This window comes from Myotis yumanensis, unplaced genomic scaffold (genome assembly GCF_028538775.1).
Source record: "Myotis yumanensis isolate MYYU_CA2020_CCGP unplaced genomic scaffold, mMyoYum1.0.hap1 SCAF_15, whole genome shotgun sequence".
NCBI lineage: Eukaryota > Metazoa > Chordata > Mammalia > Chiroptera > Vespertilionidae > Myotis > Myotis yumanensis.
The window spans coordinates 52,747,223-52,773,931 of record NW_027223766.1 but is presented as its reverse complement, the minus strand read 5'-3'; the positions used below and the strand labels follow the sequence as shown (position 1 = coordinate 52,773,931).

At 64.4% G+C, this 26,709-nt stretch overlaps 1 protein-coding gene across 1 annotated transcript in view; it reads left to right on the top strand.

Annotated features, from left to right (window-relative positions):
• The first annotated feature begins 2,767 nt into the window (after nucleotides 1-2,767).
• The window catches only part of AGO2 (argonaute RISC catalytic component 2), a 43,137-nt gene continuing 19,195 nt past the window's right edge, over nucleotides 2,768-26,709 (top strand). The window contains exons 1-3 of the mRNA XM_070392433.1: nucleotides 2,768-2,937; nucleotides 21,637-21,832; nucleotides 26,365-26,485. Coding sequence (XP_070248534.1) covers nucleotides 2,916-2,937; nucleotides 21,637-21,832; nucleotides 26,365-26,485 — 339 coding nt within the window. The 5' untranslated portion in view covers nucleotides 2,768-2,915. The remainder of the gene's footprint in view (nucleotides 2,938-21,636; nucleotides 21,833-26,364; nucleotides 26,486-26,709) is intronic.

The window sequence follows — 26,709 nt, the reverse complement described above, 5'->3', positions numbered from 1 at the left end:
GCGCGTCCTTGGAGTCGGGGAAGCGACACAAAGAAGCGCCGGGGCGATACTCTGTTGCCTGACCTTCCGCCCAGGAGCGCGGGCCCCACGCGGAGCTCGGAAGCAGGGCTCCCGGCGGACACGGAACGGCTCTCCCCGGTGTCCAGAGGCCACAGGTCACAGGAGCAGCCGCGGGCGAGGCTTCTGGGTCGCTCGGGGGTTTCAGGCCGCCTTCACCCGGTGGCACACACACACTCAGTCTGAGGCTAACACCAAAAAAATATATATATATTTTGCCGATCTGACAAAAAAAAAAAAGGTATAATTTTCATTCATTCGCACCAGATGGCCACTGTTCTGTCGGCTGTTGTCATTTTGTTATTTGAGAGCCTAAGGGGAGAGAGGGCAGGGCCCTAGCAGGCAGGGAGCGCGCTGTCACAGTTCTCGCGCCGTCAGTCGCTGGAGGTTCATGGACAACACGGACAAGAGTCGTGACTGGCACGTGAAAACGTCTCCCTTGTGAAATGCCGCGAAGGCACAGAAAAGTACCCCAAACGAATGCAGCTGGAGGGACCCCCCCAGCCCCCCAGTACCCATCAGTCTGACGCTCATGGTAACCACTACCTTGTCTTTACTTTTTACTGTCAATTGCACAGCCCTGAGCCTGGGTTTGGAACCTTTTTTAAAAATATATTTTTTATTGATTTCAGAGAGGAAAGGAGAGGGAGAGATAGAAACATCAATGATGAGAATCATGGATGGGCTGCCTCCTGCACGCCCCACACTGGGGATCGAGCCCGCAACCCGGGCATGTGCCCTGACTGGGAATCGAACCGTGACCTCCTGGGTCATAGGTCGATGCTCAACCACTGAGCCACGTTGGCTGGGCCGGGGTTGGGAACTTTTATAAGTGGAACCTGTGGCCCGTGGCATCTTTCACCCAACACTGTGGCTGGCGGGCAGTGCTGAGCCGGAGGGGCTCCCTGTCAGGCTGACCCCTCTGTGAACAGTGCGGCTCCCTGAGCTGTTCCCTGATGACATGTCGCCCAGGCGCTCAGGCCTGTCCCCCCCGATCCCCGCAGCTGTGCTCTGCCCTGCTAGGCCCCCAAGGCCAGCGCTTCAGTATGCCACTCACTGGTTTCCAAAGTGATGGTGGCAAGACCCACGCTCACAACGGGCCCGAAGGAGCCGGGGAGGGGCTGGCAGAGGCACCCCGCAGGGTTGGCACGCGGGCTCTGCAAAGAAAACAGGCTGGGATCACGTGCGGTGCCGATGGGAGCCAGAGAGCAAGTAGGCACCGGACCAAACCTGTGATCTAGGGAGACGGCCGCCGGGCAAGAGGGGCTGCTCAGGCCCCTGGCCCAGGCGAGAGCAGGGGTTCTGGGGAGGGCTGGGGAGAGCGGGCCGTGGGCCGCTGCGGTCCTGGCGATGGTTTCTCTGGTGCAGACGGATGTCCTTTGCTTTTCTCTCTGGAGGAAAGGCTGGCTTTCCTGCACTTACTCTGAGATGCCCCTGAGGTTGCAAAGAACTAGCAATAGACCTACTGGGTGCGGAGCTGCTGGCAGGCAGGGCCCCTCCCCCTCCGGGTCACCTCCGCCGCAGGGACCAGGGCCTGCCCCACACGCAGGCAGCGCGTGCTTATGGGCCGAGACCGAGCGGGAGCGTGTGGCCAGGCACCAGCCCCGGCACCACGGTCTCACCTTCGAACCCCGTTCACTAGCGGTTCACATGGAGCAGCGGGGGCCCTGGCTGGGATGCGGGGCAAGTCCGGCACCAGGCAGCTTCGTGGCCAAGTGCCCCGTCCGGGTGGGTGACGTGGGGAGGGTCGTGCGCCCCCCACGCCCCCCGAGCAGCCAGACCCGCTCCCCACGTGCGCGGGAGGCGCGGGGAGACCAGGCTGTTTCCTGGTGTTGCTCCCGAGTCTCGGCCAGTGACGCCGAGCGGCCCCGCTCCGCCCCGAGGCCACGTTACCCATCTGAGTGGCTGCGAGGGGTCCCCCCCACCCCCCCGCCTCACAGCATCCTCCCCGTCCCTGGCCGCGCCCCCAGCCCCAGCCCTGGATCCCCCGCCCGCCCCGCTTCCACTGCCCCGCGGGGTCCCCCGCCCGGCCCCAGACGCGCGCGCCTCGTCTCCCTCCTCCTCCTCCCGCCTCCTCCTCCCCATCCCGCGCCCCTCCCGGCGCCCCTCCCTCCCCATCCCGCGCCCCTCCCCGCGCTCCTCCCTCCCCTCCCCCGCGCCTCTCCCTTCCTCCGCCTCTCCCCTCGCCCCGCCCCGTCCCCTCGCCCCTCCCTCTCTCCGCCCCGCCCTCCCCATCCCTCGCCCCTCCCCGCGCTCCTCCCTCCCGATCCCTCGCTCCTCCCCGCGCCCTTCCCTCCCCATCCCTCGCTCCTCCCCGCGCCCTTCCCTCCCCATCCCTCGCCCCTCCCCGCGCTCCTCCCTCCCCATCCCTCGCTCCTCCCCGCGCCCTTCCTCCCCATCCCTCGCCCCTCCCCGCGCTCCTCCCTCCCCATCCCTCGCTCCTCCCCGCGCCCTTCCCTCCCCATCCCTCGCCCTCCCCGCGCCCTTCCTCCCTCCCCATCCCTCGCCCTCCCCGCGCCCTTCCTCCCTCCCCATCCCTCGCTCCTCCCCGCGCCCTTCCCTCCCCATCCCTCGCCCTCCCCGCGCTCCTCCCTCCCGATCCCTCGCCCCTCCCCGCGCCCCTCCCTCTCTCCGCCCCCCCTCCCCTCCTCCTCCCTCTCCCGTCCCCTCCCCTCCCCCTCCCGCCGCCGCCGCCGCCGCCTCCGCCCGCCGCCCGGGCCGCGTCGGGTAAACCTGTTTGGCGAGGCGGCCGCGCCGGGGCGGATCGTGCGGCCCGCGGCTCCCTCGCGGCTCGCGGCGTCGGGGCCCGTGGCGCGCGCGGCCGCCCCTCGGCCCCGGAGCCCCTCGGCGGCGCCACCATGTACTCGGGAGCCGGCCCCGGTGAGTCCTCGCGGGGCTGCCGCTCGCGCTCCTCCCAGGCGGCTGGCGGCTGGCGGGTGGCGGTGGCGGTTGGCGGGTGCGGCGCGGGCCGCCCGGGCGGGGCCTGGGGCTCGGGGCTCGGAGCGGACCCAGCTCGGCCGCCTCGGGCCGACTCGTCGGGGCGCCCGCGCGGCCTGGGCCTCCGCGTCCCTGTCGCTCCGGGGGCCGCGGGCGGCGCTCGGGCCGATCCAGGGCCGCGCGGGGCGGGTAGGCCCGAGGCCCGCGTCCGAGCCGCTGCGCCGCCGCCGGGGGAGGCCGGGCTCGGGGCTGCGGGCTGCGGGCGCCGAGGCGCAGGCCCGGGGCGGGTCGGGGCTCGGGGCGCGGGCGGCGGGCGGCGGGCGGCGGGAGGGAGGCGGCCGGCGCACTGGGTTTCGTTTCGCTGCCGCCGGCCCGCCCGCGGCCCCTGCCCCGGAGGGGGGTCCGCGATGCCCCGGGCCGGCCGGTGCGGGGGCGCCCGGGCTGGTGGCCGGGAGGGTGGGCAGTGCGCCCCGACCCCGGACGCTGCCTGTGGCCCGTCCTCGTCCCTTCGCGCGCCCCCCATTCAAGTGCTAATGGCCCCCGAGGCGCAGGGGGCGGGCGGGCCTCTCCTTCTTGGGAAAAGTTCCTAAAAACTTAAAGCGCCGAGAGCAGCGACACCCCTTTGTCTACGTGCAGCGGGAAAGGGACTGACCGTGGGCCGCGGCCGGGGTCCCGCCGCCGAGCTCTCTGCGCCGCCGCCAGGCACGTGGCCCCTGATTTCCCGCTGGCCCTGCCGCTCGCGGGCACTGCCTGCCCCTTTGTCCGCCGCTGCCCCGGCTCCAGGCCGCTCCTGCGGGTGGGGGGTCCTGGCCCCACCTGCCCAGGCCCCGCCCTGCAGCCCCTCCTGGTGGCCCTGGCCCCGGGCCAGCTGCTCTGTGCCTGGGCTGGAGGGTCTGCTTTCGGGGGTCACTTGGTGAGAAAGCTGCTCCGAGGCTGAGCCTGGCCAGCGTGCCAGGGGCCCAGCCAGTTGACTGGAGACGGACTGTCTTGAACCCCACCCCTGGGAGGTGCCCCTCGTAGGCGTGAGGAGGGTCCCGGTCTCAGGTGTCACAGTCTTGGGGGCAGGTTTGGCTCCTGAGGCTCGGGGTGGTGGCCCCCATGGGGCCAGGGCAGGGCTGCCCCTCCCCTGCCTGCGGGAGGCCCTGCCCGCTGACCCCGGAGGGCCCCAGCGTTGGCCGCCAGCTGTAGGCTCGCTCAGACGCTCTCTGAAGTCTGAGGGCCTGGAAGAGGGAAGGCCAGGCCTTCGGTGGTGGTTTGCGTCCTGGGATCCCTGGACGGCTGGCGACGCTGGCGCTCAGGGTGTGGAGGCTGAGACCTCGCGGAGGCCGGGCCAGGGGGCGTCAGGACGGCCGTCTGGTGCCACGCCTGGTCCCACGCGGACTCTACACTGAGCGCGCTGGCGGCCGCGCTTTTTGACCTTGACCCGCAGTAAGAAATACCTGTTCCGTCTGGACAGGGCGCTGCCCACAGGTAGCCCTGGACCCTGATGTTTCCTGTCTCTTTCTGTCTGTCTTTCTGTCTTTCTTTCTAATGCTGTGGCCCAGGAACTCCAGGCTGGACGCTGCCCACAACGGCGTTTGGCGGCCTGGCTGTGGCCGGGCCTCGGTGGGAGCGGCCTTGGCTGAGGAATGAGTGGTCTGAGGGGCAGAGCTCAGCCGGCGGCGGGCGGCTCTCGGGCCAGGAGCCGGCGGCGAGGCCACGTGGGCTTGTTCACACACACAGCCTTTTCCTTCCCTTTGAAAGGAGCTGGGGGACAGGGGCTCTTCTGGGAAACTTGGGAATGTGTTTCCCGATTCGGGCCGTGAGCGGACGCCTGGATTGTATGAAAATTACCGGTAGTTTTGCTCCTTCCAATGTGAAGACACTTACTAAGCAAACTCACTAAGTACATTAACTTTTTAAAAGCGAGGCTGGTGGTGCCCCTGCCAGCGGGTTACAGATGTGGGTGCCTGGGCTCCGGAGCTGGGTCTGTCGCTGTCTCTCGTTTCTGGAACTTCTGGGAAGAGGCAGTGGTTGGGAGGGGCAAGTTCTCCTGTGGCCCTGGGCCTTCATAGGCAAACAAATTGTTTATTTAAAACACACACTCACACTCACACTCACACTCACACTCACACATCTTAGAGGGTCTGCGCAGAGGCCTTCGCTGGGGCCTGTTGGCTCCGCTGAGCTTGACGATGTTACATCCTCCCAGGTTGGCTGCACAGGAACCTCTGAGCCTCCTCAGGCGCCTTTGAAAGTTGTCTGGAGAGGATGGTGACTCTGGCTCCTCCTGCACCCACTCCCCCCCCCCCTATCTCTGTGAGATGTGCCCGCTCGGCCGCGCCCGGTCGGGGCCCTCTGCCCCCGGGGGCACTAAGTCCCTGGGATCTGGCCTCACCCTGAAGAGGCTGTAAGTAAAGGCTGAGGGAGACGTGAAGCTCCCACGCCTCAGTCCTGGGTGGCGGGAAGCAGCGGGATTCTTCTGCACCTTCTGGTGGCACACGCCGCGGGCTTGTTCTGTTGCAGCCGTGCAGCCCCCTGGACCGGCCCCTCCGAGGACGACATACACCTTTGCTTCCTGAGCCGTTCCCGTGAGCCTTCAGAATGGCACGCTCCATGTTTAAACCACTTTTCATTGTAAACTAATGAAGATACAGTGAGTCTGCCCTGGCCAGTTTGGCTCAGTGGATAGAGCATCGGTCTGCGGCCTGAAGGGTCCCAGGTTCGATTCTGGTCAAGGGCACGAACTCGGTTGCAGGCTCAATCCCATGCGTGCGACAACCAGTTGATGTGCCACTCTCACATCGATGGCTCTCCCTCTCTATCCCCCCCCCTCTAAAATAATGGGAAAATATCCTTGGGTAAAAATTTAAAAAATCCAGAGTCTGTGGCTGTGGGGACCCTCACCACCTGCGGCCTCAGCCACTGTCAGCGTCTCCCACACGGGCCCCTGCGCGCGCCCCCCTTCGTCTTTGCGGACCCCAGTGTGGGCCCGGCCTCACCCGTGGCCCCATCCCCGCCCCCTCGCCAGCCTGGGCGCCGCATCAAGCTTTCCCAGCCTCTTCCCTCGAAGCTGTGCAGGGGGGGCCTCGGGGGCCTCGGGCGGGTTGGGAGCCCCGGGCCGGGCGACGTGGACAGGCCCCGCCGAGGGCCAGTGGGCTCTGCCCCCAAACGCGGGCCGGCACAGCCTGGCAGGAGGAGACGTTTTCTGTGTGGTTCTCACCGGTGGCCGGGGCCCGGGGTGGGGCCTCGGGGCGCTTCGTTCCAGGCTGCTGCGCGATCACCTCTGGTTGCCGTTCAGATGGGCCACCGCGGGAGCGGGAGCAGCGCCTTAGACCCGGGGGTGACGCTGGGCATTGCACGGCAGCCTGAGCCGTGGGCTTGACCGCTTTGGGGGGTGAAGTCAGAGCGTGTGTGGGGGGCGGGGCGGTGAGAACGGGACATTCATAGGTCAGGCTGTGGCCACAGAGGCCACTCGGGGCCTGGGACGGTGGTCAGTGCAGGTGCCTTGAGAAGGTGAGCTCAGAGCCAGGATTCCGGGGGGCAGGTGAGATGGGGGGCAGGTGAGATGGGGGCAGGTGAGATGGGGGGGCAGGTGAGATGGGGGGCAGGTGAGATGGGGGGCAGGTCAGATGGGGGCAGGTCAGATGGGGGGGCAGGTGAGGGGGGGGGAGGTGAGATGAGGGGGCAGGTGAGATGGGGGTAGGTGAGATGGGGGGCAGGTGAGATGGGGGGAAGTGTGCTGGGGTGGGAGGGACTTGGAGCCCCGGGGGAGCTGACGGGGAGGGGCCTCGGCTGCCTGCCTTTTGCAAAGGGCCCGGGGTTGCTGCCTTAAGAACAGGCTGAGGAGGTGGGTGCAGGCCCCCGGGAGGGCTGAGCCGGGCGGTGGGCGGATAAAGGAGTGAGGCGCCCACAGCATCTAAAGTTCCGTTTTCCTCACGTCCCGGCCGACCCATGGCCACCTCAGCCTCTTAGAAAAATTCAGTTCTTTTTAAAAATACATTTTTATTGGTTTCAGGGAGGAAGGGAGAGGGAGAGGGAGAGAGAGATAGAAGCATCAGTGATGAGAGAGAATCACTGATCGGCTGCCTCCTGCACGCCCCCCTCTGGGACCGAGCCCGCAACCGGGCCTGTGCCCTGACCCCGCCTCGAACCCGACCTCCTGGTTCAAAGGTCGACGCGAAGCCCCTGAGCCCCGCCGCCCGGTTGGGCCGAGAAAAATCTTACTGGCCTTTCAATGCGGGAGAATTCAGACGAACACAGAAGCCCGGGGGCGAATGCGGCCCCCCAGTCACTCCGCTCGCCCAGTCCCCGACTGCTCTCTGCCCTGGCCCCGCCCCGTCACAAACATTCCTTTATCCCGTGTCCCTGGGAGGAAGGCGTCCTAAGCAGAGAGCGGAGAGCTGGCAGCGTGTCCAGTGTTGGGTGTCGTCTCGGCGTTGCCCCCCACGCTCCCCGCACCCCCCCCCCCCCCCCGTCAGTGCGCCCCTGGGCCCTCGGGCGCCCTCTCCGCTCCGTCCTGACCGCGTCGGCCGGTGTGGGCCCCAGGCGTGCACGCGGCCTGTGGTCTCCTGTGCCCTCCGTTCCGCGGGCGTGAGAGCGGGAGGTGGATGTTTGCGGAGGGAATGAGTCCGCTGGAAAGTGAGACGGTTATTCGTTATTCGTGTTGCAGTTAAATCTGAAACAAGTTAAGGAGTCAGAGGAGCCCGGCTCCTGTTACAGAGCCGCTCCGGGCGCAGCGTAAATGTTTGAGTTGCTACAAAGTTGCTGCCAAGTGTGTGCAGAGCTGAATGGGGACTTGGTAACAGTTGCTACCAGGGCCGTGCAGGCTGCTGGCTACACTGTAGCCTCTGCGCGGGGCGGCGGTGGCAGCTGTCATCCCGAGGCGCCCGCCCCGCGCCCCCCCCCCCCCCACGCGGGGCCCGGGATGGTCTCAGGGTGTGACCCGGGCAGTGCTGTCCGGTTGGTGTGTGTGGTTTTAAAGTTTCTCTTTCCTTGGCGTTAACAGGAAGACGCTCGTTTCGAGCATTTAGCAGGTGCTGCCGTGGAAAGGCTCCGAGCGGGCGCCGTTCCTGGGAGGAGCCGTGTGCGGTGCGGGCGCGTTCGCAGACCGGCCCCAGTACACGCGGCGGTTGGAATGAGCCGGCCTTGAACCCACCCGCTCCTGTCACCTCGCACCGGGAGCCTCTCTGGCGCCAGGCAGGTGAGGGCGGGGCCGGGCCAGGCTCCTGGTGAGGGGGCGCCCCTGTGGTGGGCACCTCCTTCCTGTGCCCGCCCTTCTCCTTCGGTAACGTGGGCAGAGCGCCCCCTCGGAGCGGCTGTGGGTCCAGTGGCTCGGGAGCCGGAGCGGCACTCGTGTTGGGGGCCTGTTGCCGCCGCCGTCCCGTGTACCCACTTCCTGCGGCGCTGTGTTCCCGTCCGGCCTGTGTGCGGGGACCACGGGTGCCGGAGAGCAGGTCGGGTGCCGGAGAGCAGGTCGGCGGCATTTACGGGGGGACGGGATCTCAGTGAGCGCACACGGGCGCTGAGGGGAAACGCCCTGTGCTGGGGCGTGTCTGTCCCCCCGAGGGTTGGTCACAGACGCCCCAGGTGTGAGCTGGCTTCACGGGCCAGGCGGGCGCTGGGGACCCTGCCGCACACCTGTGGGGGGCGCCGCCCCGAGGCCAGGAGCGGAGGGGGATGCCTGCTCCCCATCTCCCCGAGGCTCCCCGTTCTCAGGAGGAGCCGTCGGGGTTCTGTCAGGGCTCCCGTGGGGCTTGCTCGGCGCTGGGCGGGCGATGCCGTGTGGCCCCGGCTGCGCGTGGAGGGCAGAGCCGGCAGCACCGCGGTGCCCGGTGCTGCTTCCCGGACGCTGGGTGTTGGTTGTAAATGGTGGTCGTCTGTCACTTCACCGTAGTTAACGTGGCTGTTGTCGTGGAGGTAAATGGGTTCCGACAGGGAAGCTCCCTTCCCCGACACCCCACCCCCTACCCCGGGCCGGCTGTGCTCCGAGCATCGCTGGACCAGTGATGGCGTCAGTGGTGGAAGGCGGGGCTCCAGGGGCGAGCCCTTCACAGAGGACTTGGGGCGCTGGGCTGAGAGGGAGGCCTGTGCCTGGCTGGTGCGGGCTGAGCCGCAGGGGCTCCTGGGGGCTCCTCTGGCCGGCGATGGGCGTGGTGCTGGCTGCCACTCGAGGTCCCGTGTAGGCGGGCGGTCCGAGCCCCTGCGAGCCCCGGCTTTTCCTTGGCGCTCCAGGAAGCCCGTCCGCGGGGTGAGCGCCTGGACCTGGGGTGACAGGTCAGAGGTGACAGGCTGCTGGAGGGACGGGCGTGGGGCCTATTCTAGGACAGCCCCTTTGGACGACACGCCTGAGCGGCCTGTGCTCGGTCCCGGCACCTGCTCACATCGTCAGGGTTGTTTCCTAAACGGGCGCCAGGAGGAGGCGGGCGGGGTCCGCGGGGTGGGGGTGTCTGCGTGTGACGAGGGTGTGTGTGGGGGCGGGGGGACAGACCCATGCAGGGGCATCCACTTTCAAACTCTTTAAATGTTAAAATTTCAGCCCGGCCGCATGGCTGGGTGGGTGAGCGCTGACCTGTGAACCAGGAGGTCAGGGCACAGGCCCGGGTTGCAGGCTCCATCCCCAGTGGGGGCGTGCAGGAGGCAGCCAATCCGTGGTTCTCTCTCATGGATGTTTCTCTCTCTCTCCCTCTCCCTTCCAATCTGACATCAATAAAAATATAGTTTTCAAAAATAGTTGAAAAAAATAAATACCAACATTTCCTTTAGCCTGACTTCCTCCCCCGAAGACACTCAGTCCCCAGGAAAGCCGCCTCTGCCCGGTGTGACGCCCGGTGCCGGACCCACCGGCGCTGCCGGCCGCCAGCGGGCAGACCCGTTTCCTCTCGGCGCCTGGCCTTGACCCCGAGTGGCCTCTGACCAGAGGGTGTGTGGGAGCCGTGGGAGCCGTGGGAGCCGAGCTCTGCCGGGCAGACTCCGGGGCAGCTGCTCTGCAGCCTGTGAGGCCCATCACCCCCCCTTCGGACAGCCTGTCCCTTCACTCGGCAGGGCTGTCTACAGGCTGCATCAGGCAGCACCTCGGCCTGAGGGCGGCTCCCTCAGTGACAGGCCAGGCCGGAGAGTGGAGAGTGACCCATGTGTGAGCGGCAGGACCCGCGGGGAAGGGCCCGGGTCTGTGTCAGGAAACAACAAGAGCCTCACAGGTGGGGTTTGGAGCGGGGGCGGGGCGGGGGGGGCTTTAGCTGCAGCTGAGCTGGGGGGTGGGGGTGTGGCTTGAGCTGCAGGTGAGCTGGGGGGAGGGGGTGTGGCTTGAGCTGCAGGTGAGCTGGGGGGAGGGGGGTGGCTTTAGCTGCAGGTGAGCTGGGGGGAGGGGGGTGGCTTTAGCTGCAGGTGAGCTGGGGGGAGGGGGGTGGCTTTAGCTGCAGGTGAGCTGGGGGGTGCGCTCAGTGAGAACGCCATCGGCAAGCAGTTCTCACGGTGCCGCGGTGACTATGCTGGCACGGGTCCCAGTGGCTCTGGCCTCCTCGTTTTGGAAGGGAAACTGAGGCACAGGGAGGTGCTGTCACAGGGAGGGCTGGGCCAGACTGTGAACTTGGGCGGCGAGTGCACGGGGAGGAGCTGGCTGGCTTGGCCTCCGTCACCCAAAGGCGTAGACAAACTTCATCACGAAGAAAAGGGGGGAGTGGACGTGGAGCCATGGGGGTGTGACGGTGTCCAGCTTCCGCTGAAGGAACAACCGGTGGATCTTGGTTAAATGCTCGTTTGGTGGATGAATGCAGACCCGCGTTCACTTTTGCTTTAGTCGTTTCTGGCCGAGCTCCATCTAGAAAGCACGGCGCTGGGCGGGGGAGGGGCCGGGGGGTGACGTGGTCAGAGCAGGTGCGACCCCTGCGGGGGCTGCCTTTTGGGATGAAGACAGTGTCCTGGGATTAGGAAATGCAATGGTTGCACAACATTGTGGATGCACTGAAAGCCACTAAATTGTACACTTTAAAACGGTTAAAACGGTCAATTTTGTGTTAATTTATGTGAATTTTAATTTAATTTTTTAAAAACCTGGCCCTGGGTCATTTCATGCATAGTCATGAGCCAGTTCCCATGTTCGGCCTTGACCTTGAGGCGCCAGCAGACTTCACCTGCGGTTGGTCATGAACCATCGAAAGTGACCCAAGGCCGCGTCTCCCCGTGTCCCCAGGCTGCCGCGCCCGGTGGGAGGGACACGGTCATGTCCTGTCCTGGACGGTCCGCGTGGAGCCCCGGTGCGTGTGCCGCCCTGGGGGCTGCGTCCGCCTGACTTTCAGCGAAGTCCCTCCCGGTGGAGGCCCCGGCTCGGCAGGAGCGGCCTGCCCTCTGCGGCCAGTGTTCGCCGCGGGATCGGGGAACTTCCTGATTTCTGTCCGCAGGTGAATTGGGGGTGTCCTCCCCGGTGAGGGGGGGCACGGATGGGGCGCCGGCTGGCGAGGGGCTGGGCCGAGGCCGTTTTTTGCTCCTTTTATCTGAGACACTTTTTGTTCAGTGGGTCCCGTTTCGTTAGCAGTGAAGCCACATCCTTTCACAGGACAGTGACGGCACCTTCAGACAGCGCGCTCCGAGTGAGACGCCGTGTCCGCTGCCCCGGGCGGCCCCGCCTGCACCCTGCGTGTGGGAGTGTGTGGGTGTGACACAGCCGATGGTCCGCTGGCCTGTTCTTACCCTGTTTTATTTCTAGTTATTTTACTTATTAGGTTTTTCTTTATTGATTTCAGAGAGGAAGGGAGAGGGAGAGAGAGACAGAAACATCAATGATGAGAGAGAATCATGGACCGGCTGCCTCCTGCACGCCCCACTGGGGGTCGAGCCTGCAACCCAGGCCTGTGCCCTGACAGGAATCGAACTGTGACTTCCTGGTTCCTAGGTTGAAGCTGCACCACTGAGCTACACCGGCCGGCCGGGCAGTCCTATTCTAAAGAGAGGACCCTGCGTGTTCGTGTGGAGCACGGTGGCCGCAGGGAGGGGCCGTGGGTGCGTGGAGCTCTGCATGCGTGTTTTCCTCTGCGTCCTTCTGCAGGGACATGGGGCCTGGGGCCTGGGGTGCTGTGCCCGGAAGCCACTGTGGGGCCCTAGGTTGCCGCGGGCCTGCCCCCAGCCTGCCTCCCACACGCCGGGCCGTGTAGCTGGCAGCGTGGGCAGAGGAGGCCCAGGCGGCCGGGCTGGGGCTGCAGCCTCAGGCTCTGCCCAGCTGCAGAGCGAGGGCCGCCTCCAACAGGTGCTCCTGCTGCGAAGGGGACTTTGAACAAAGATCATGGAGGGAGCGGGAGCGAGCAAGCCGCAGGGTGGGAGGAGAGTGTTGCAAGCAGAGGCCTGGCAGGACCTGGGGGCAGGAGGCGGGGGAGGTGACCAGGGTTTGAGAGCGCGTTTGCCTTCGGTCTCTGGCTGCTGTGTCTCCAGAGGCCCCGGGACTGCCCTGTGTGGGGACGGTGGGGCGGGGCTGATGGAGCTGGGGCCCTGGGGCCGTATTAGAGGCACCTTGGCCTGGGCAGCCATGAGACAACTCGGACTCCAACACGTCCCCGCTCCTGTCCGTGTGTGAGGGGGCTGGTCCCAGGGGGCTGGGGCGCTCTGCCGGTGGCTCTTGGTCCCGTGCAGGAGGGGGACAGCGTGGCTGTGGGCGCCCCGGCCTGGAGGCTGCCGGCCACAGGGTGTTGTCGCCTGCGAGAGGCTCGGGGTTCAGCCCTGGCCCAGGGAGCCGCTTCCTCCCGCTCTGTTTTGCTTTGTTTCTGCCCTTGGAGAGGTCGCTTCCAGTCGCTGCTCCAGGGCTGAGCTGCTTGCCCCCGAGGCCCCTCCCCTCGCGGGCTTGGGGCTGTGGGCGACCCCAGCTGACCTGGCCCGTGTGTCCCCCTTCTCGGATGGGAACACAGCTGGCGGGGCGTCCCCGGGAGGCTCCCTGAGCTCCACATGAGTTTCTGCACACGTGTGGGCCTGCGTGTCCCCAGGGCTGAGTGGCGGCCGGGCCTCTGACTGCCGGGGGCGGGGGGGAGGGGGGATTGGCCGGGAAGCCGCTGGTGTGGCTCTCGGAGTCCGAGCCTGTTTGTTCGGCTGCCTGTGGCGCTGGCTGAGCCCTCCCGGCTGGGGGTGTGGCTGCGGTCACGGGGTCCTTTCAGAAGGGGACATCGAGGCACGGTGAGCTGGGGGAGGTCTGGCGGGGATGCGAGGGGCCCTTCGGAAGGTTTCACCTGCAGGGACTTGAGCCGCCGCCTTGGTCCCAGGTGGCTCTCGGTGTGACCGGCCCAGGGATGGCACCCGGCGGGGAGGGGTGGCTGCCGGCTGCGAACACACCTCCCCCTTTCCAGGTGGCGAGGCCGGACCATCCGCAGCCCCGGGCCGGATGGAAGCCGGATGGAAGCCGTGCTCTTGGTTGTGGGCGTCATTGTTTTCTTCCTCCTTTTCCCTTAAAATTCATCAGACCCACAAGCGAATGCTGATGGACGGGCTTCGGCCAACTAGGGAGCTAGAGGTCCCCGGATGCTGGGTGTCTGAGGGGCTCGGGGGCGGGTGCTGGCCCTGGCCCACAAAGCCGGCTGAGGCCACGCCTTCGTCGCCAGAGAAACTGTGGGAGGAGGTGGCCACAGCCAGACCCGCGTGGCTGCTCACACCCAGTCGCTTTCCCGCACCTCGTCCCGAGCCAGCACCGGGGCCCGGGACTCACAGGTGCCCCCCGTCCTGGTGCCGGGAGCCGGGTGTGCTCAGTGCTACAGTCTCTTTTCCATGAAGTGAAGGCTGCCAGGCCGGGTGGTTCAGGGGCTGAGCCTCGACCTATGAACAGGAGGTCACAGGCCCGGGTTGCAGGCTCCATCCCCAGTTGGGTGTGCAGGAGGCAGCCGATCCATGAATCTCTCTCTCCCTCTCTCTCTCTGAAATCAGTACAAATATGTTTTTAATAAGTGAGTGCTGGTGGGCGGCTCTCTGTGCTCGGCGTCCCCGCTCTCATGAAGTGGAGGTGTGTGTCCCGCAGCAACGACACTGGCGAGTGTGAGCCAGGGGGGCGGGAATGAGGGGTCCCGCCACCTCAGAGGGCCCCACATGCCGCCTTCGGGGAGGGAGTCAGACAGCGGAGCCGGGCGCGGGGTCCTGCGGGCGCCCTCTGTGTGGGAGGCTGGGTGTCGGCAGGAGCAAGGACACCCGCTGTGCATCCTGCCTGTCCAGTGGGTGGCCCCAGGCAGGTGGCCAGGCCCTGGCGGACACCATGGGGACCTCTGGCCTGGCCTGCGGCTGCCCTGTGAGACCCGCCTGCGAGGCCACGGCTGGCTTCCTGGGCCAGTGCCTCCCAGGCGGCCGCTGGCAGAGACTCCGTGGCTTCACGCGGTGCCTCGGGCTTTGCCCTGAAACCCTCGGGCGAGCTGTCGGCGGAGGCTCCTCCCGGGGTTAGTGTGGCTGCGAGGCTCGTTTATTCCCGCCTCCCGGCTCCTCCCTCCCAGCTGCGCACACGTGAACATGAAACCCAAGCTGGTCCCGCGGAGACCGGAGGGCCCCACGGAGCTTGTCCCTGGGCCCCGCAGGCCGGTCCACGCGCTGGAGAGCCGGCGCTGGAGAGCCGGCGCGGACGCCCTGGAGGTGAGGACGCTTGGCTGTTCCTCAGCCTCGGGACTCGCGGCCCTTTTCTCACGTCGTCGAGTGGGACACGTGGTGCAGCGAGGACCGTCTAACCTCGAAGGAAAATCTCACCAGCAGTTCTCACAGTAAAACTGTTTCTTGTGGCAGATCACGGGGGGCTTTGGGAACCATCTCTGGAAGGGGTTGTGTTTTAGACGAGTTTCAGGTTGAACTTTAAAAGCCCATGTAAAAGGCCGTCACAGGCGGTTCTTGGAGGCTGGACAGAGATAAGGAGGAACCGCACGAGGGCCGTTAGTGTGTGTCATACACTGTGCACAGGAGGCCGGCGTATTTTTAGCCGGTTACTCATCCACCACACACGCGGGGAGGCGTTTCCGTAGTGACGAGGCCTCTGGGACCCCACAGTGGGGGGGGGGGGGGCGGTGCCAAGAACCAGGCTGACAGACAGATTGGAGTTTCCCACCGAGTTTTTAAGAGGAAGAAGGGGGGACTTACAGGAATCGTGTGCAGGTGACACATCTCCATTTCCCCAGAACAGCTCTGACCCCACCTGCGGGGCCTGCCCGGGGCTCTGTCGGGCCCTCCTCCTCCCTCTCATTTTTCTCTTCTTCCCACAATGGGAGGCTGACCGCACCTGCCCGGGGCATGACCGGCCTCCTGAGGGTGGGTGTGGCCTCTTGTTCTTGCCACATGGAAACCCGGGGGCATTAGCTGGCTCTGCCCCTTCTGGGAAGCCCTGTGCCCGCCTCTCCTCTGGGTGTTTTCATGGTGTCTCCCCTGGGTGCTGTCCCCCCAACCCCGCCTACAGCCCGCCCCGCCCCCTCCCCGCCGACAGCCAGGCTCACCATCGCTGGCTCAGAGCAGGCGGGCGGGGGAGGGCCTGTTTCCAGGGCGGCTTCTGGCTCCGTCTGTTTAGTTTGTGGTGCGTGTACCTGTGGCCAGGACCTCTGTGCTCTTCTTGCCCAGCTGATGTGCTCTGGATGGTGCGGTGAAGGGCGGGGTGTGGGCGGGGCCGGGCCGGGGCCTCCTGTGGTCCCAGGTCTGCGCCGACCGACCTGCATCCGACCTGCATCCGCAGTTTGAACCTGGCTCAGGTGCTGAGGTGGCCGTGGAGCTCTGGCCCCGGCTGGCCTGTGCACCTGTCCTGTCCCTCCCCCCCCTGGCAGCGGGTGGGCATGTGGGGCTCCTGCCCCCGAGCCGCCGGGCCAGCCTGGCCACCGGCGATGCTGACGGCGCAGGAAGATGTCTGCTTTCTGCACCCCAACGCGGCGCCCGCGAGCTGGGTGGCTGTGTGAGGAGCAGGCGAGCCCGTTGTCATGGCAGCCGGGACATCGTGAGCTCACGCACCTCGGGGACGGGGACGCGTTCCCAGGGCAGCCACGAGAGGCAGCCGTCAGGCCTGTGGCGGGCGCGGGCGCTGCTGTCTGCCGACTGTCCCCCCCCCCCACCCCCCCGCACGGCCAGACTCCAGGGGGGTTGGGTGACGTCAGCAGCTGGGACCCCCGATTTCTCTGCTCAGAGATGAGACCCCTCAGCCCCTCAGAGCCGGTATGTGGGGGGGGCGGCTCGTCAGCCCGTGAGGCTCTGGCGGGGCCCTTTGGGGAGAACGTTTTCCCCGCTTCCTTCATGGCGCCGGCGAGGGCCGCAGGGGCCGTGCGGTGACGGCGCGGGAGCCCGACACCCCTGCACAGCGCCGCCCTGCGCCTGCCGCTGCCGGGACTCCTCGCCCGCTCATTGTGGAGGGAAGAGCGGCGTGTCTCCAGGGTCAGTCCAGGTTCACGGCCGCGAGCTCCCTGCGTGGCCGGCCGAGCCCTCGCCAGGCTGGGCTTCTCTGGTCTCACATGTGGGCTGGCTCCTCGGCACCAAGGCTGTTGGCTTAGCCCAGTGGTGGCGAACCTTCTGAGCTCGGCGTGTCAGCGTTTTGAAAAACCCTAACTTAACTCTGGGGCCGTGTCACATATAGAAATTTTTTGATCTTTGCAACCATAGTAAAACAAAGACTTATATTTTTGATATTTATTTTATATATTTAAATGCCATTTAACAAAGAAAAATCAACCAAAAAATGAGTTCCCACGAGTGTCATAGGTTCACCATCACTGGCCTAGCCCGTGGTCAGCAAACTGCGGCTCACGAGCCACATGCGGCTCTTTGGCCCCTTGAGTGTGGCTCTTCCTAAGCCTTAGGAGCACCCTAATTAAGTTAATAACAATGTACCTCCTATATAGTTTAAGTTTAAAAAATTTGACTCTCGAAAGAAATTTCCATCGTTGTACTGTTGGTATTTGACTCTGTTGACTAATGAGTTCGCTGACCACTGGGCTGGGCACTTGGCCTGGCAGCCTGGTCCTGGGACACCTGGTGACCAGGCTTGTGCCCTGGAACCCAGACCACCTGCCCAGGTGAAGGCCGCAGTGGGGGGGGCGAGGGAGGGAGAACAGGGGCCTGTGCGGGCTGACCTGGCGGCAACCCGTGCACTCCCCCCGCACCTCCAGGTGTGACATGCACAGGCACAGAGCCCTGGCGAAGCCAGTACGGAAGGTGGGGGGCTGGAGGGAGGCTGAGACTGGGGAGCGTGTGAGCCCCACCCCAACGCCCGCCCTTCTTGGGGAGGGGGTTCCTAGGCGAGTGGCTGCCCGGCTGCCACGCTGGGCCTGCCATGGTCTCAGAACCGGGTCTGTGCCGGGCCTCCTGGGTCCACGTGGGAGGGTTAGTGTGTCCATGTGTCCTGGACCACGGACTGCACTGTGGGGTCCGGAGGGACTCCCTTGAGGCCGAGACTGGGTTGCGCTTCAGCTGGGCCTGTCCTAGCCCTTCCTTCCCCACCAGTCCCCTCGGCCACACCCCCTGCCTACCTGTCTGTGCGGCTTGGCTGATGGGCAGCCTTCTAGGCTCTGTCACTAGGCCACCTCCTGGGGGTTCCCCAAACCTCCGCTTGCTCCCGCCCCCTAGACCCGGCCGCCCCGTCCATGGTGGGTGAGCCTGAGCTGCCCGGCCCCCATGAGATGAGTTGGATTTGAGCAGAATTCCCTCGGGGAAGTGAGGCCTCTGTTGGCCGTGTCGCCGTGAGGGGGGCACCGAGGGACCAACTGCGGCCTCCCTGCCCCCACCCGGGGCGCGCCCGCTGGAGACCCTCCGCACACCCCTCGTTCTCTTGTCACCTCGCTCTCCTGTCCCTCTGCCAGCTCTTCCCTGGCCTCCCTCCCGTCCCCGGGGGCAAGGGGGCAGACTGGCACCCCCTGGTACATGGAGCCATGGCCCCCAGCCCTGCTCTGCGACCCCTGAAAAGCCGGGCCAGCCCTGCCGGGGTGGGGGGCTCCTCAGCACCGTGATGGCAAGCGCCCCAGCGTCGGTGAGAAACTCCGAAACTCTCGGGCTGCGACCCACTTACGCACAGGAAGCCGGTGACTCATTCACTACGTTTCCCTTTCACTGACTGAGACGCGGCTCTAAAAATGGAATCTGCTTAAAAGCTTCCTTTTTTTTTTAGAGAGAGAGAGAGAGGAAGGGAGAGGGAGAGAGAACGAGTCATCAATGATGAGAGCAAATCATCAATCGGCTGCCTCCCGCACGCCCCCCACTGGGGATCCGGCCCGAAATCTGGGCATGTGCCCTGACCAGGAACCGTGACCTCCTGGTTCATGGGTCCACGTTCAACCACTGAGCCACACGGGCTGGGCTAAAAGTGGAATTTTTAGACACATGTGCCGGTGATGGGCAGGCGGGCCAGCCCGCTCGCTGCAGTCCGGGCACTGCTGTGTGCTCAGCTCAGGGACCCAGCCCTCGAGGTCGCTCTGGCCAGGAGGGCCTGACGACAGATTCATCACTGAAGGCCCTGGAGCTCAGCAGGCCGCAGGGATGAGCTGGCCGCGGGGACGAGCTGGCCGTGGGGATGAACTGGCCGTGGGGATGAGCGGGCCACGGGGATGAGCGGGCCACAGGGATGAACTGGTCGAGGGGACGAGCGGACCACAGGGATGAACTGGTCGGGGGGGATGAGCTGGCCGCGGGGATGAACGGGCCACAGGGATGAACTGGCCGCGGGGACGAGCTGGCCGCGGGGACGAGTGCCCTCAGCACAGCCGGCCTCACTGGCCAGCGCCCCGAGTTCCCATTCCTCAGGGGTTTCCCCAACGCAGAGCAGGACTAAGTTACAGAAACAACAGGAAATCCACTCGGCGAAACCAGCGCCCCAGTGGGCAGAGGATGGAGGGGATGTGGGAGGCCTGGGGCCTGGGAGCCACGCCCCGGGGGACGCAGGGAGTCCTCAGTGCAGGGGCGGGGCTGGGGCGGATTCCTGCTGGGCAGGGGCCAGGGCCTGGGCTGCCATCGCCCGGCGGGTGGGTGGCGTCTCCTTTCTTCTCTTGCGGTTTTGTAGATCTTGTCAGAGGTGACAGGCACCGAGCTGGTTCGGTGGCCAGTCACCCTCGTGGTTTCTGGACCACCGCCCCAGGTGGTGTGGGAGGCCGAGCCCCCCAGACAGCCGGTGTCATTTGTGCCCAGAGTTCCCGCCAACTTCGCGGCACATTCCGCCTCTGTGACTTCCCGGCGGATGCGCTGGTGTTTTCTGCGGCCACGGCCTCTGATGCAGACCAGACGGCCTCCTCGCTGCCCCGTACTGCGGGAGCCTTGCTGCGCCCGGGTTGGAGCAAGCGCCCGCTGCAGGGGCCGCGGTGCAGGAGGCAGCCAGGGCCAGGCCCCTGCTGGTGGGCTCCCCTCGCACCCTCACTGTCTTCCCACCGCTCTCAGGGCTGCCATTCGCAAAGGCCGGAAGGAGGGCCTCGCTGGTGTGGCTCAGTGGATAGAGCGTCGGCCTGCGGACTGAAGGGTCCAGGGTTCAATTCCCGGTCAGAGCACATGCCCGAGTTGTGGGCTCAATCCTAGTAGGGGGCATGCAGGAGGCAGCCGGTCAATGATTCTCTCTCATCATTGATGTTTCTATCTCCCTCTCCCTTCCTCTCTAAAATCAATAAAAATATCTTTTTTAAAAAGCTGGAAGGAGACCAAGCTGGTGGAGTTAGGCATTACTGTGTCGCTGTCGCAGTCTCTGCGTTGCTTTAACAGCGTAGTGCACAGCATGGTGGACGGTTTTCTTTGTGTCCCAGCGCAAGCCCTCTAGAAGGAACAGGACTCGGGAAAAGCAGGCTCCCCTGAGGAATGGGCCCAAGGCCTGGCCTGTGTCGGTGTCAGATTTAAGTGAGGTGCGGCCTGGCGGGCGGGCGGGAGTGGTGCCGAGGGCCTGGGTTTGGTGTCACTGTCGGCTCCTGGGCACGGTGGGAGCCCTGGCGCAGGGTCACGTGACCTGCTGGGCTTCCAAGAAGTGGACGCACCACAACCACTTGCTGGCTGGCCCGGACGCTCCCGGGAGGCGACACGTGAGCACGGAGAGCCGGGCTTTTGCGAGTCCCTGTCCCTGGCGCCCGCCCCGGCACGTACGGCGTGTTGTGCAATCTGTGAATGTGTCATCTGTGAAGTCACGGCAGGGAGAGGCCTGAAGGCTTCCAGATGGAGCTGCGTGAGGCCCGTAACCTCAGGCGCTGGGTCACTTTCCACAGAAAGAAAGCAAAATAAACTCGAGGAGCCCCGGGCTGCGGGCTGCGGGAGGAGGAGAGTGGGAGCAGCTCCCATTGCCGTCCGAGCGCGCGTTCCAGGGGACGCAGGTGTTGAAGGCTCTGGATCTTTCTTAATTCGGAGGATTAAGAAACCACAGACATTGGAGTGAAAATTAAAAGTATTCAATTATTGGGGGGAAATTTTCCTAAAATCACAGTTTTATCTTTTAAAAATACGTCTTTATTGATTTCAGAGAGGAAGGGCAGGAGAGAGAGAGAGAAACCTCAATGAAGAGAGAATCATTGATCGGCTGCCTCCTGCACGCCCCCTACTGGAGATCGAGCCTGCAACCCGGGCCTGTGCCCTTGATCGGGAATCAATGTGCCCTTCAGCCCGCAGGCTGGCGCTCTGTCCGTGAGTCTGAGACCACGGCTCTGACGGTTTTAGTGGAACCACTGCACATTTCAGTGGGGATGGGGCTCCTCCTACTTCCTTTGGGGGCACACCCTGTCCAGTCGGTGGTGTGAATAGTGGTGCCGGCCATCGAGGACTCGCCTGTCTCCTTGCCGTTGCTCACAGCGCCGCCTTCCCGTCTCCCGTGCAGGCAAGGTGACGCCGAGCGGTTTGCGCGCCCTCTGAGCGAGGCGCTGGCTCTCTGTGGAGACGCTGCCTGTCGGGGTGGGGATGGGGGACCGCTGGTCTAGACTAGAGGTGCTGAGTCGCGGTTTCCGGGACCAGAGCGACCGTGGCTGTGCGGGGGCCACAGTGGAGGGCAGGCTCCATGTGACTCACCTCTCCTCGCCGTCTGAGTGTCGGTGTCCTCGCGGGTAAGCGAGGGGGATAGAGGGTCCTGCGCTCCTACTGTGTGTCACGTGCTCTCAGACCCTCGGAGATGCTCATGTTCCCACTGGGGAGCCAGGCACCTCAATTGTGGCGGTAGCACAGGCTGGCACGCCTGCACTGGCACGTGAGGGAGGGAGGGAGCCGGCGCTATGAGGAGCTGATGGGCCCCCGTCAGGACCGGGACCGTGGGCAGGGCCTGGGTCTTGGCCCTGGGGGGTGAGGCCGGGCCAGATTGTGGGGACTTGCAGGAGCCTAGGTGTCAAGTGGTGCTGGGGAGCCAAGGAGGTGCTGGGCAGGTGACTCAGACACGGCCTGGAAGCAGAGAGCTCTGGGCGGAGGGGGATGGGACGGTGACTGAGGGACAAGCAGATGGGCGGTGACGAGGGTCGTGGATGAGGAGGGAAGGGTCTTGGCGGTGGGCAGACCAGCTGTGATGGCAGGAGGGGCTGTGGGCTGTGAGCGCTCAGCAGGGAAAACGCAACATTTCAGGGGTTTGGGCAGAGCCAGGGGAGGACGGGGTGGGGGGGGTGGGGGGCAGTGGGCGTGGGGTCCGGGGAGGGGTGAGGGCACTGGGCACGGGGTCCCGGGACGGGGAGGATGGCCCAGCCAGTCCCAGCCACCACCTGCTTCAGGGAGCCGCCCGTTCCCGTTCCCGCGTGACGTGACCTCTTTGCCTTGCAGTGCTCGCGCCTCCAGCGCCGCCGCCGCCCCCCATCCAAGGATATGCCTTCAAGCCTCCGCCCAGACCCGACTTCGGGACCTCGGGGAGAACAATCAAGTTACAGGCCAACTTCTTTGAAATGGACATTCCGAAAATCGACATCTATCACTACGAGTTGGATATCAAGCCAGAGAAGTGCCCGCGGAGAGTGAACAGGTACCATGTCCTCCTCAGGACGGGTCGGTCGGTCGGTCGGTCGGTGCGAACTTTGCTGCAGACACAGGTGCTGGTCAGCTCGGTCCTGCGGGGCCTCCCACTTCCTCCCCCGGAAGTTCCTTCCCGTCGCGTGGATGCTGTGGAAGGCGGTTTTGTCTCGGGTGCAGTGAAGTACGCGTCCAGATGCACACAGGTGCCCGCCCCCAGAGCGGTGCCCGGCCCTGCCCTGTGAGGTCGTGCCGAGCCGTGTCGCCGCGGGCTCGGCCCCTTGTCCAGCTGCTCCCCGGCCCGTGTTTCTAGGGGGATCGGCATCCTTGTGTTAGGAGCTTCTTGTTTTACTGCTCAGGACCCTCTGACATGAATAGTTCATCATTTCATTTATTTATCTATTTATTGTTCTTTTTTAATCCTCACCTGAGGATGTTTTTCCATTGATTTTAGAGAGAGTGGCTTGTGTATTTAGGTCTCGGTCCATCTTGAAATGATGGTTTGTGCGGTGTGAGGTGAGGGTCTGCTACAGAGCGCTTCCTTCTGCGCTGCTCGGCCCGTCACCTTCGGGGGGACCGGTTTATGTTCACGAGCTACCAGGCAGCTCTGGGAGCTGGTACTGGGTTGCTTTGATCTGTAGTTAAATTTGGGGGGATTGCCACGGAGTCTTCAGCCCATAAGCAGCACGTTCTCGACAGGCGGCCGCCGTAGTTTCTCTTCGCAGTTATTCATAATGTGCAGCTCGAGGGTCTCATTTGTTCTTCAGGATGTTATGTTGTTACTCTAAGTTGTATTTTAACATTTCATTTCTCTAGAAGGGGTGGCAGTGACTGCTAATGAGTATGGGGTTTCTGGGGTGATGAAGGTGTTCAAAACTTACATGGTGCTGATGGCTACAGAACTCTCTAATCTGCTAAAACCACCAAATTGTATATTTTAAAATATGTTTTTATTGATTTCACAGAGTAAGGGAGAGCGAGGGGGAGAGTGAGATAGAAACATCCATGATGAGAGAGAACCATGGATCAGCTGCCTCCTGCACACCCCCTACAGGGGATCGAGCCCACAACCTGGGCATGTGCCCTGACCAGGAATCAAGCCGTGACCTCCTGGCTCCTGGGTTGACGCTCAGCCACTGAGCTACACCAGCCGGGCAACAGTTTGATTTCTTTATCAGATATTAGACGATTCCGTTTGTTTTTTCTTCGTTTCTTTCTGTATTAGTTTTGGTAGTTTATGTCTTTTAAGGAGTCTGTCCATCTCACATAAGTTGTTGGATTTATTGGGGGCTCGTTGGTTTGTGTGTGAGAGTCTGGTCAGGACACTCGGCGCTGGTGGAGGGCACGGAGGCAGCACTTCCCGGGCCCTGATGGTACGGGCGGTGGGTCTGATTGTGCCGCCAACCACAGCGCGCAAGGAGCGCCCTTTTATGAAAACAGGTCTGCCTGAGGCTGTGTTATCTGGCGACGGAAGCGGTTGGTGGTGATTAAAGCGGGGTGGCTTGCCCCCCTGCCCCCCCCCCCCCCGTTTGGTTTCAAAGTCACCCACTAGAAATTCCCTCGAGTCAGACAGAAAGTAGCAAAGGCGGGCCCTGGGCGGCACCTCTGTGGCCACCACCAGCCGTGTCCCAGCGTGTCCTGCTGCCCCCGGGTGCCGAGCCTGGGAGTTGCCGCCTGGTTAAGTGTGTAAGCGTCTGGGGTTTTTTATTTCACTGCTAGTGGCCCGGTGCACAAAATTCATGCACATTAAAAGAATTAATTAGAGGAAATATTTTAATATTGCTATCTGCCCTTTCTCTATAATAGAAGTGTCAGAGATGAAAAAAAACTTAGTAAAATGTGTGTGAAAATCTCCCTCCTGTCAGAGTCTGGGGCGCGCCGCGGGACCCTGAGTCAAGTCGCCGCCCACCCACACGCACCTTGAAATCGTGCAAGACCCAGCCCCAGCTGGCCCCACCCCCGTCAAGCCCCGCAGGGTGGGGGGCGCGGCCTCAGGTCCCCCAGCCCTGGCGCGAGGGCGTGACGACCATTTGTGTATCAGCTCTTTATTATGTAGGGTTGACTGTGGTGCAGTTCGGCTAAGGCCCTGACTCAGTTACACTCAGAACAGTACGGGGAAATGTGGGCGTGTTTGTGCTGACACCCGACTGGGCGGCTCCTGCCACCTTTAGGGAACCTCCCCGTGGGGATGGGCGCTGGGCGGGTGAGTGGTGGGGAGGAGGGACCAGACCGGCGGCAGCGGGGCTGCGGTCAGCACGGGCCGAGGGAGGCTGAGCTGGAATGGGAGGCCGAGACGAGGGCTGGATTCAGCTGGGCTGTCCCCTGGGGTGCGGCTGCCAGGCCAGCTCCAGACACCCCTCCCCTCCCCTTCCACACTGTGCTCCCTAAGGGGCAGTGTGCCCTGGAGACACTGGGTGGAGCCCCCCAGAGGCTGCGCCAAGGCCAAGAGGATGGTGCCACCATCGGGGTGCTCAGCTGTCATGGTTGAGCAGAGTCCCCTTGGGACAGCTGTCCCCTGAGCCCGGGGAGCCTGCCCGCTGGTCCTGGGCGTCCCGGTGCCTCTGGCCCGCGGTCGGGTGTGGGCAGCAGGCACAGAGCAGACGTCTCAGGTGCACGGGCTCCAGCTTGTTGCTCTGAGTACCAGGAACCTCGCTGTCTCAGCTCTTCTCTCTCCTGCTGCTTCTGTCGTCAATGAAATGTCCACGGGGCCACGGTCTCCCGGGCTCTCGATTCTGCCCGAGGTCTGTCGGGCCCACCCAGCAGCCGCTGTCGTCTCTGACCTGTAGCCGGTCGAGTCCTTGTCGGGCGGTTTTTGCCTGTTTCTCCCAGGCAGCGGCCTGCCTTCTCCTTTCGTAAGTGAAGGTGTCTTAAGAGAAAGACGTGTGTTTATGGGCTGAGACAGCTTGTGTGCCCAGCTTCTTACAGCTTTTTCTCTTCTGCTTCCCTCCAGGTCTACAGCTGCCTGTTACTTACGTCTGTGATTTGTTACACATAATTACTTTCATCCTTTAAACCCGACCTTTCATTCCTGGCGTCTGCCCAACCTTGACACGTTGTATTATTATTGACGTGTGGCTGGATTCCTTTTGTTACTGCTTTGTTTCTACATCTGTGTTTATCAGTGAGATGGCCCATGATCACCTTGTCGGGCGTTGAGATAAAAGCTTCGCTAGCCTTGCCCGGCCGGCGTGGCTCAGTGACTGAGCATCGACCTATGAACCAGGAGGTCATGGTCCGATTCCCGGTCAGGGCACATGCCCAGGTTGCAGGCTCGATCCCCAGTGGGGCTGGCAGGAGGCAGCCGATCAGTGATTCTCTCTCCTCATTGATGTTTCTCTCCCTCTCCCTCTCCCTCCCTCTCTGGAATCAATAAAAATATATTTTAAAACAATGAAAGCTTTGCTAGCCTCAGAGAATGGTTGGGGCGGCGCCCTCTCCATTCTGCTCACGGTGCATGCGGGCTTGGTGGGGTGACCTGTTCCCTGAATGTGGGCGGAACTCCCAGCAGAGCCACCTGACCTTGAGGCGATGGACGCCTTGGCCATGAAGATGGGCCTTGAGGCTCGGGGAGCCGTGGCCGGGAGAGGCGCGTGGTGGCCAGTGGCACACAGAGGCGCAGGGGCGGTGGCGGAGGGACGCCGCTGTGGGGAGGGACGGGGTGGTGCTGGGCGGAGGCCCTCGCTTTGCGCTGCCCGGGCTGTGATCTCCCAGGTGGTGTGGGAGGCCGGGAGGCCTGGTGCGTTCTCTGTGGCACTGTCAGAGGAGATGCATGGAGAGGCTCCGTCTGCCCCGGGGACTCCTGGGCACGGGGTGTCCGGGCAGGACTGCTGGGTCCCTGTGGTTGCGCCGTGAAGGTCGGCGGGCAGAGCTGGGCAGGCCGGCTGTCCGTCCGCCCCCCCCCCCCCCCCGCCCTCTGTCCTGCTTTCAGGATTCGTCTCCCCTTTGCCACATCCGGGAGCTGGGCCTCCTGCCCGCCACTCACTATCCGTCCTTCACATGTCTGCCTGGAGGACCGCAGGGTCAGGCAGGGGTCACGGTCATCCTGTCTGTACTTTGCTAGGCACCGTGCACGCACGTGTCACGTGGTCATGAGTTGAACTGCTGTGCCACGAACGGCCCTGAGCTGCTGGCAGATGTGCCGGCATGGCCCTGCTCCTCCGGCCCCTGCCGGGTCGGCGCCTCCTCGGGGCGTGGCTCTCACGTGGCCGTGGTGCCTGGGGGCACTTGGCGGAGAAGCTCCTGTGAACCGGGGGTCAGCTGCTGTGAGGCCCGAGGAGAGGCAGCACCCACGTTGGGCGTCAGCGGACACCCACGGGCGCTCGCGGCCCTCGGGTGCGGGTGGTGCCTGGGCCGCTGGTCAGGCCGACTCGGGGTCCTTGTCCTGGAGCCCGACGGAGAGGATGCACCGGGATGGTGCCGGGCCGGGCGCTCCTGCGGGGCCGGGGGGTCGGGGGCCTCACATTGATGAGCCGAGGCCGGAGGGTGTGGTGGCTGCGCCTCTTGTCCGCTCTTGTTGACATTTCGCTCGTGTCTGTCCTGTTGCAGGGAAATAGTGGAGCACATGGTCCAGCACTTTAAAACTCAGATCTTCGGGGATCGGAAGCCAGTGTTCGACGGGAGGAAGAACCTCTACACAGCAATGCCCCTTCCGATCGGGCGGGAGAAGGTGAGTTCCGGGCGGGGCCTGGGCCCCGCATGTGGCCGGCTGTGCAGGAACTGTCCCCGTCCCCCGGGGGAGCGCGGTGGCCCTCAGGACGCCGCCCGGGGCCCTGGGAGACAGGAGTTGAGAAGGTCTTGAAACCACTGGGCTTTCCCATGTGAGACAGGCCCATGCGGCAGGTGCCACCGGGTGTGCAGACAGGAGCCCAGTGGCCCTGGGGGTGGTGACGC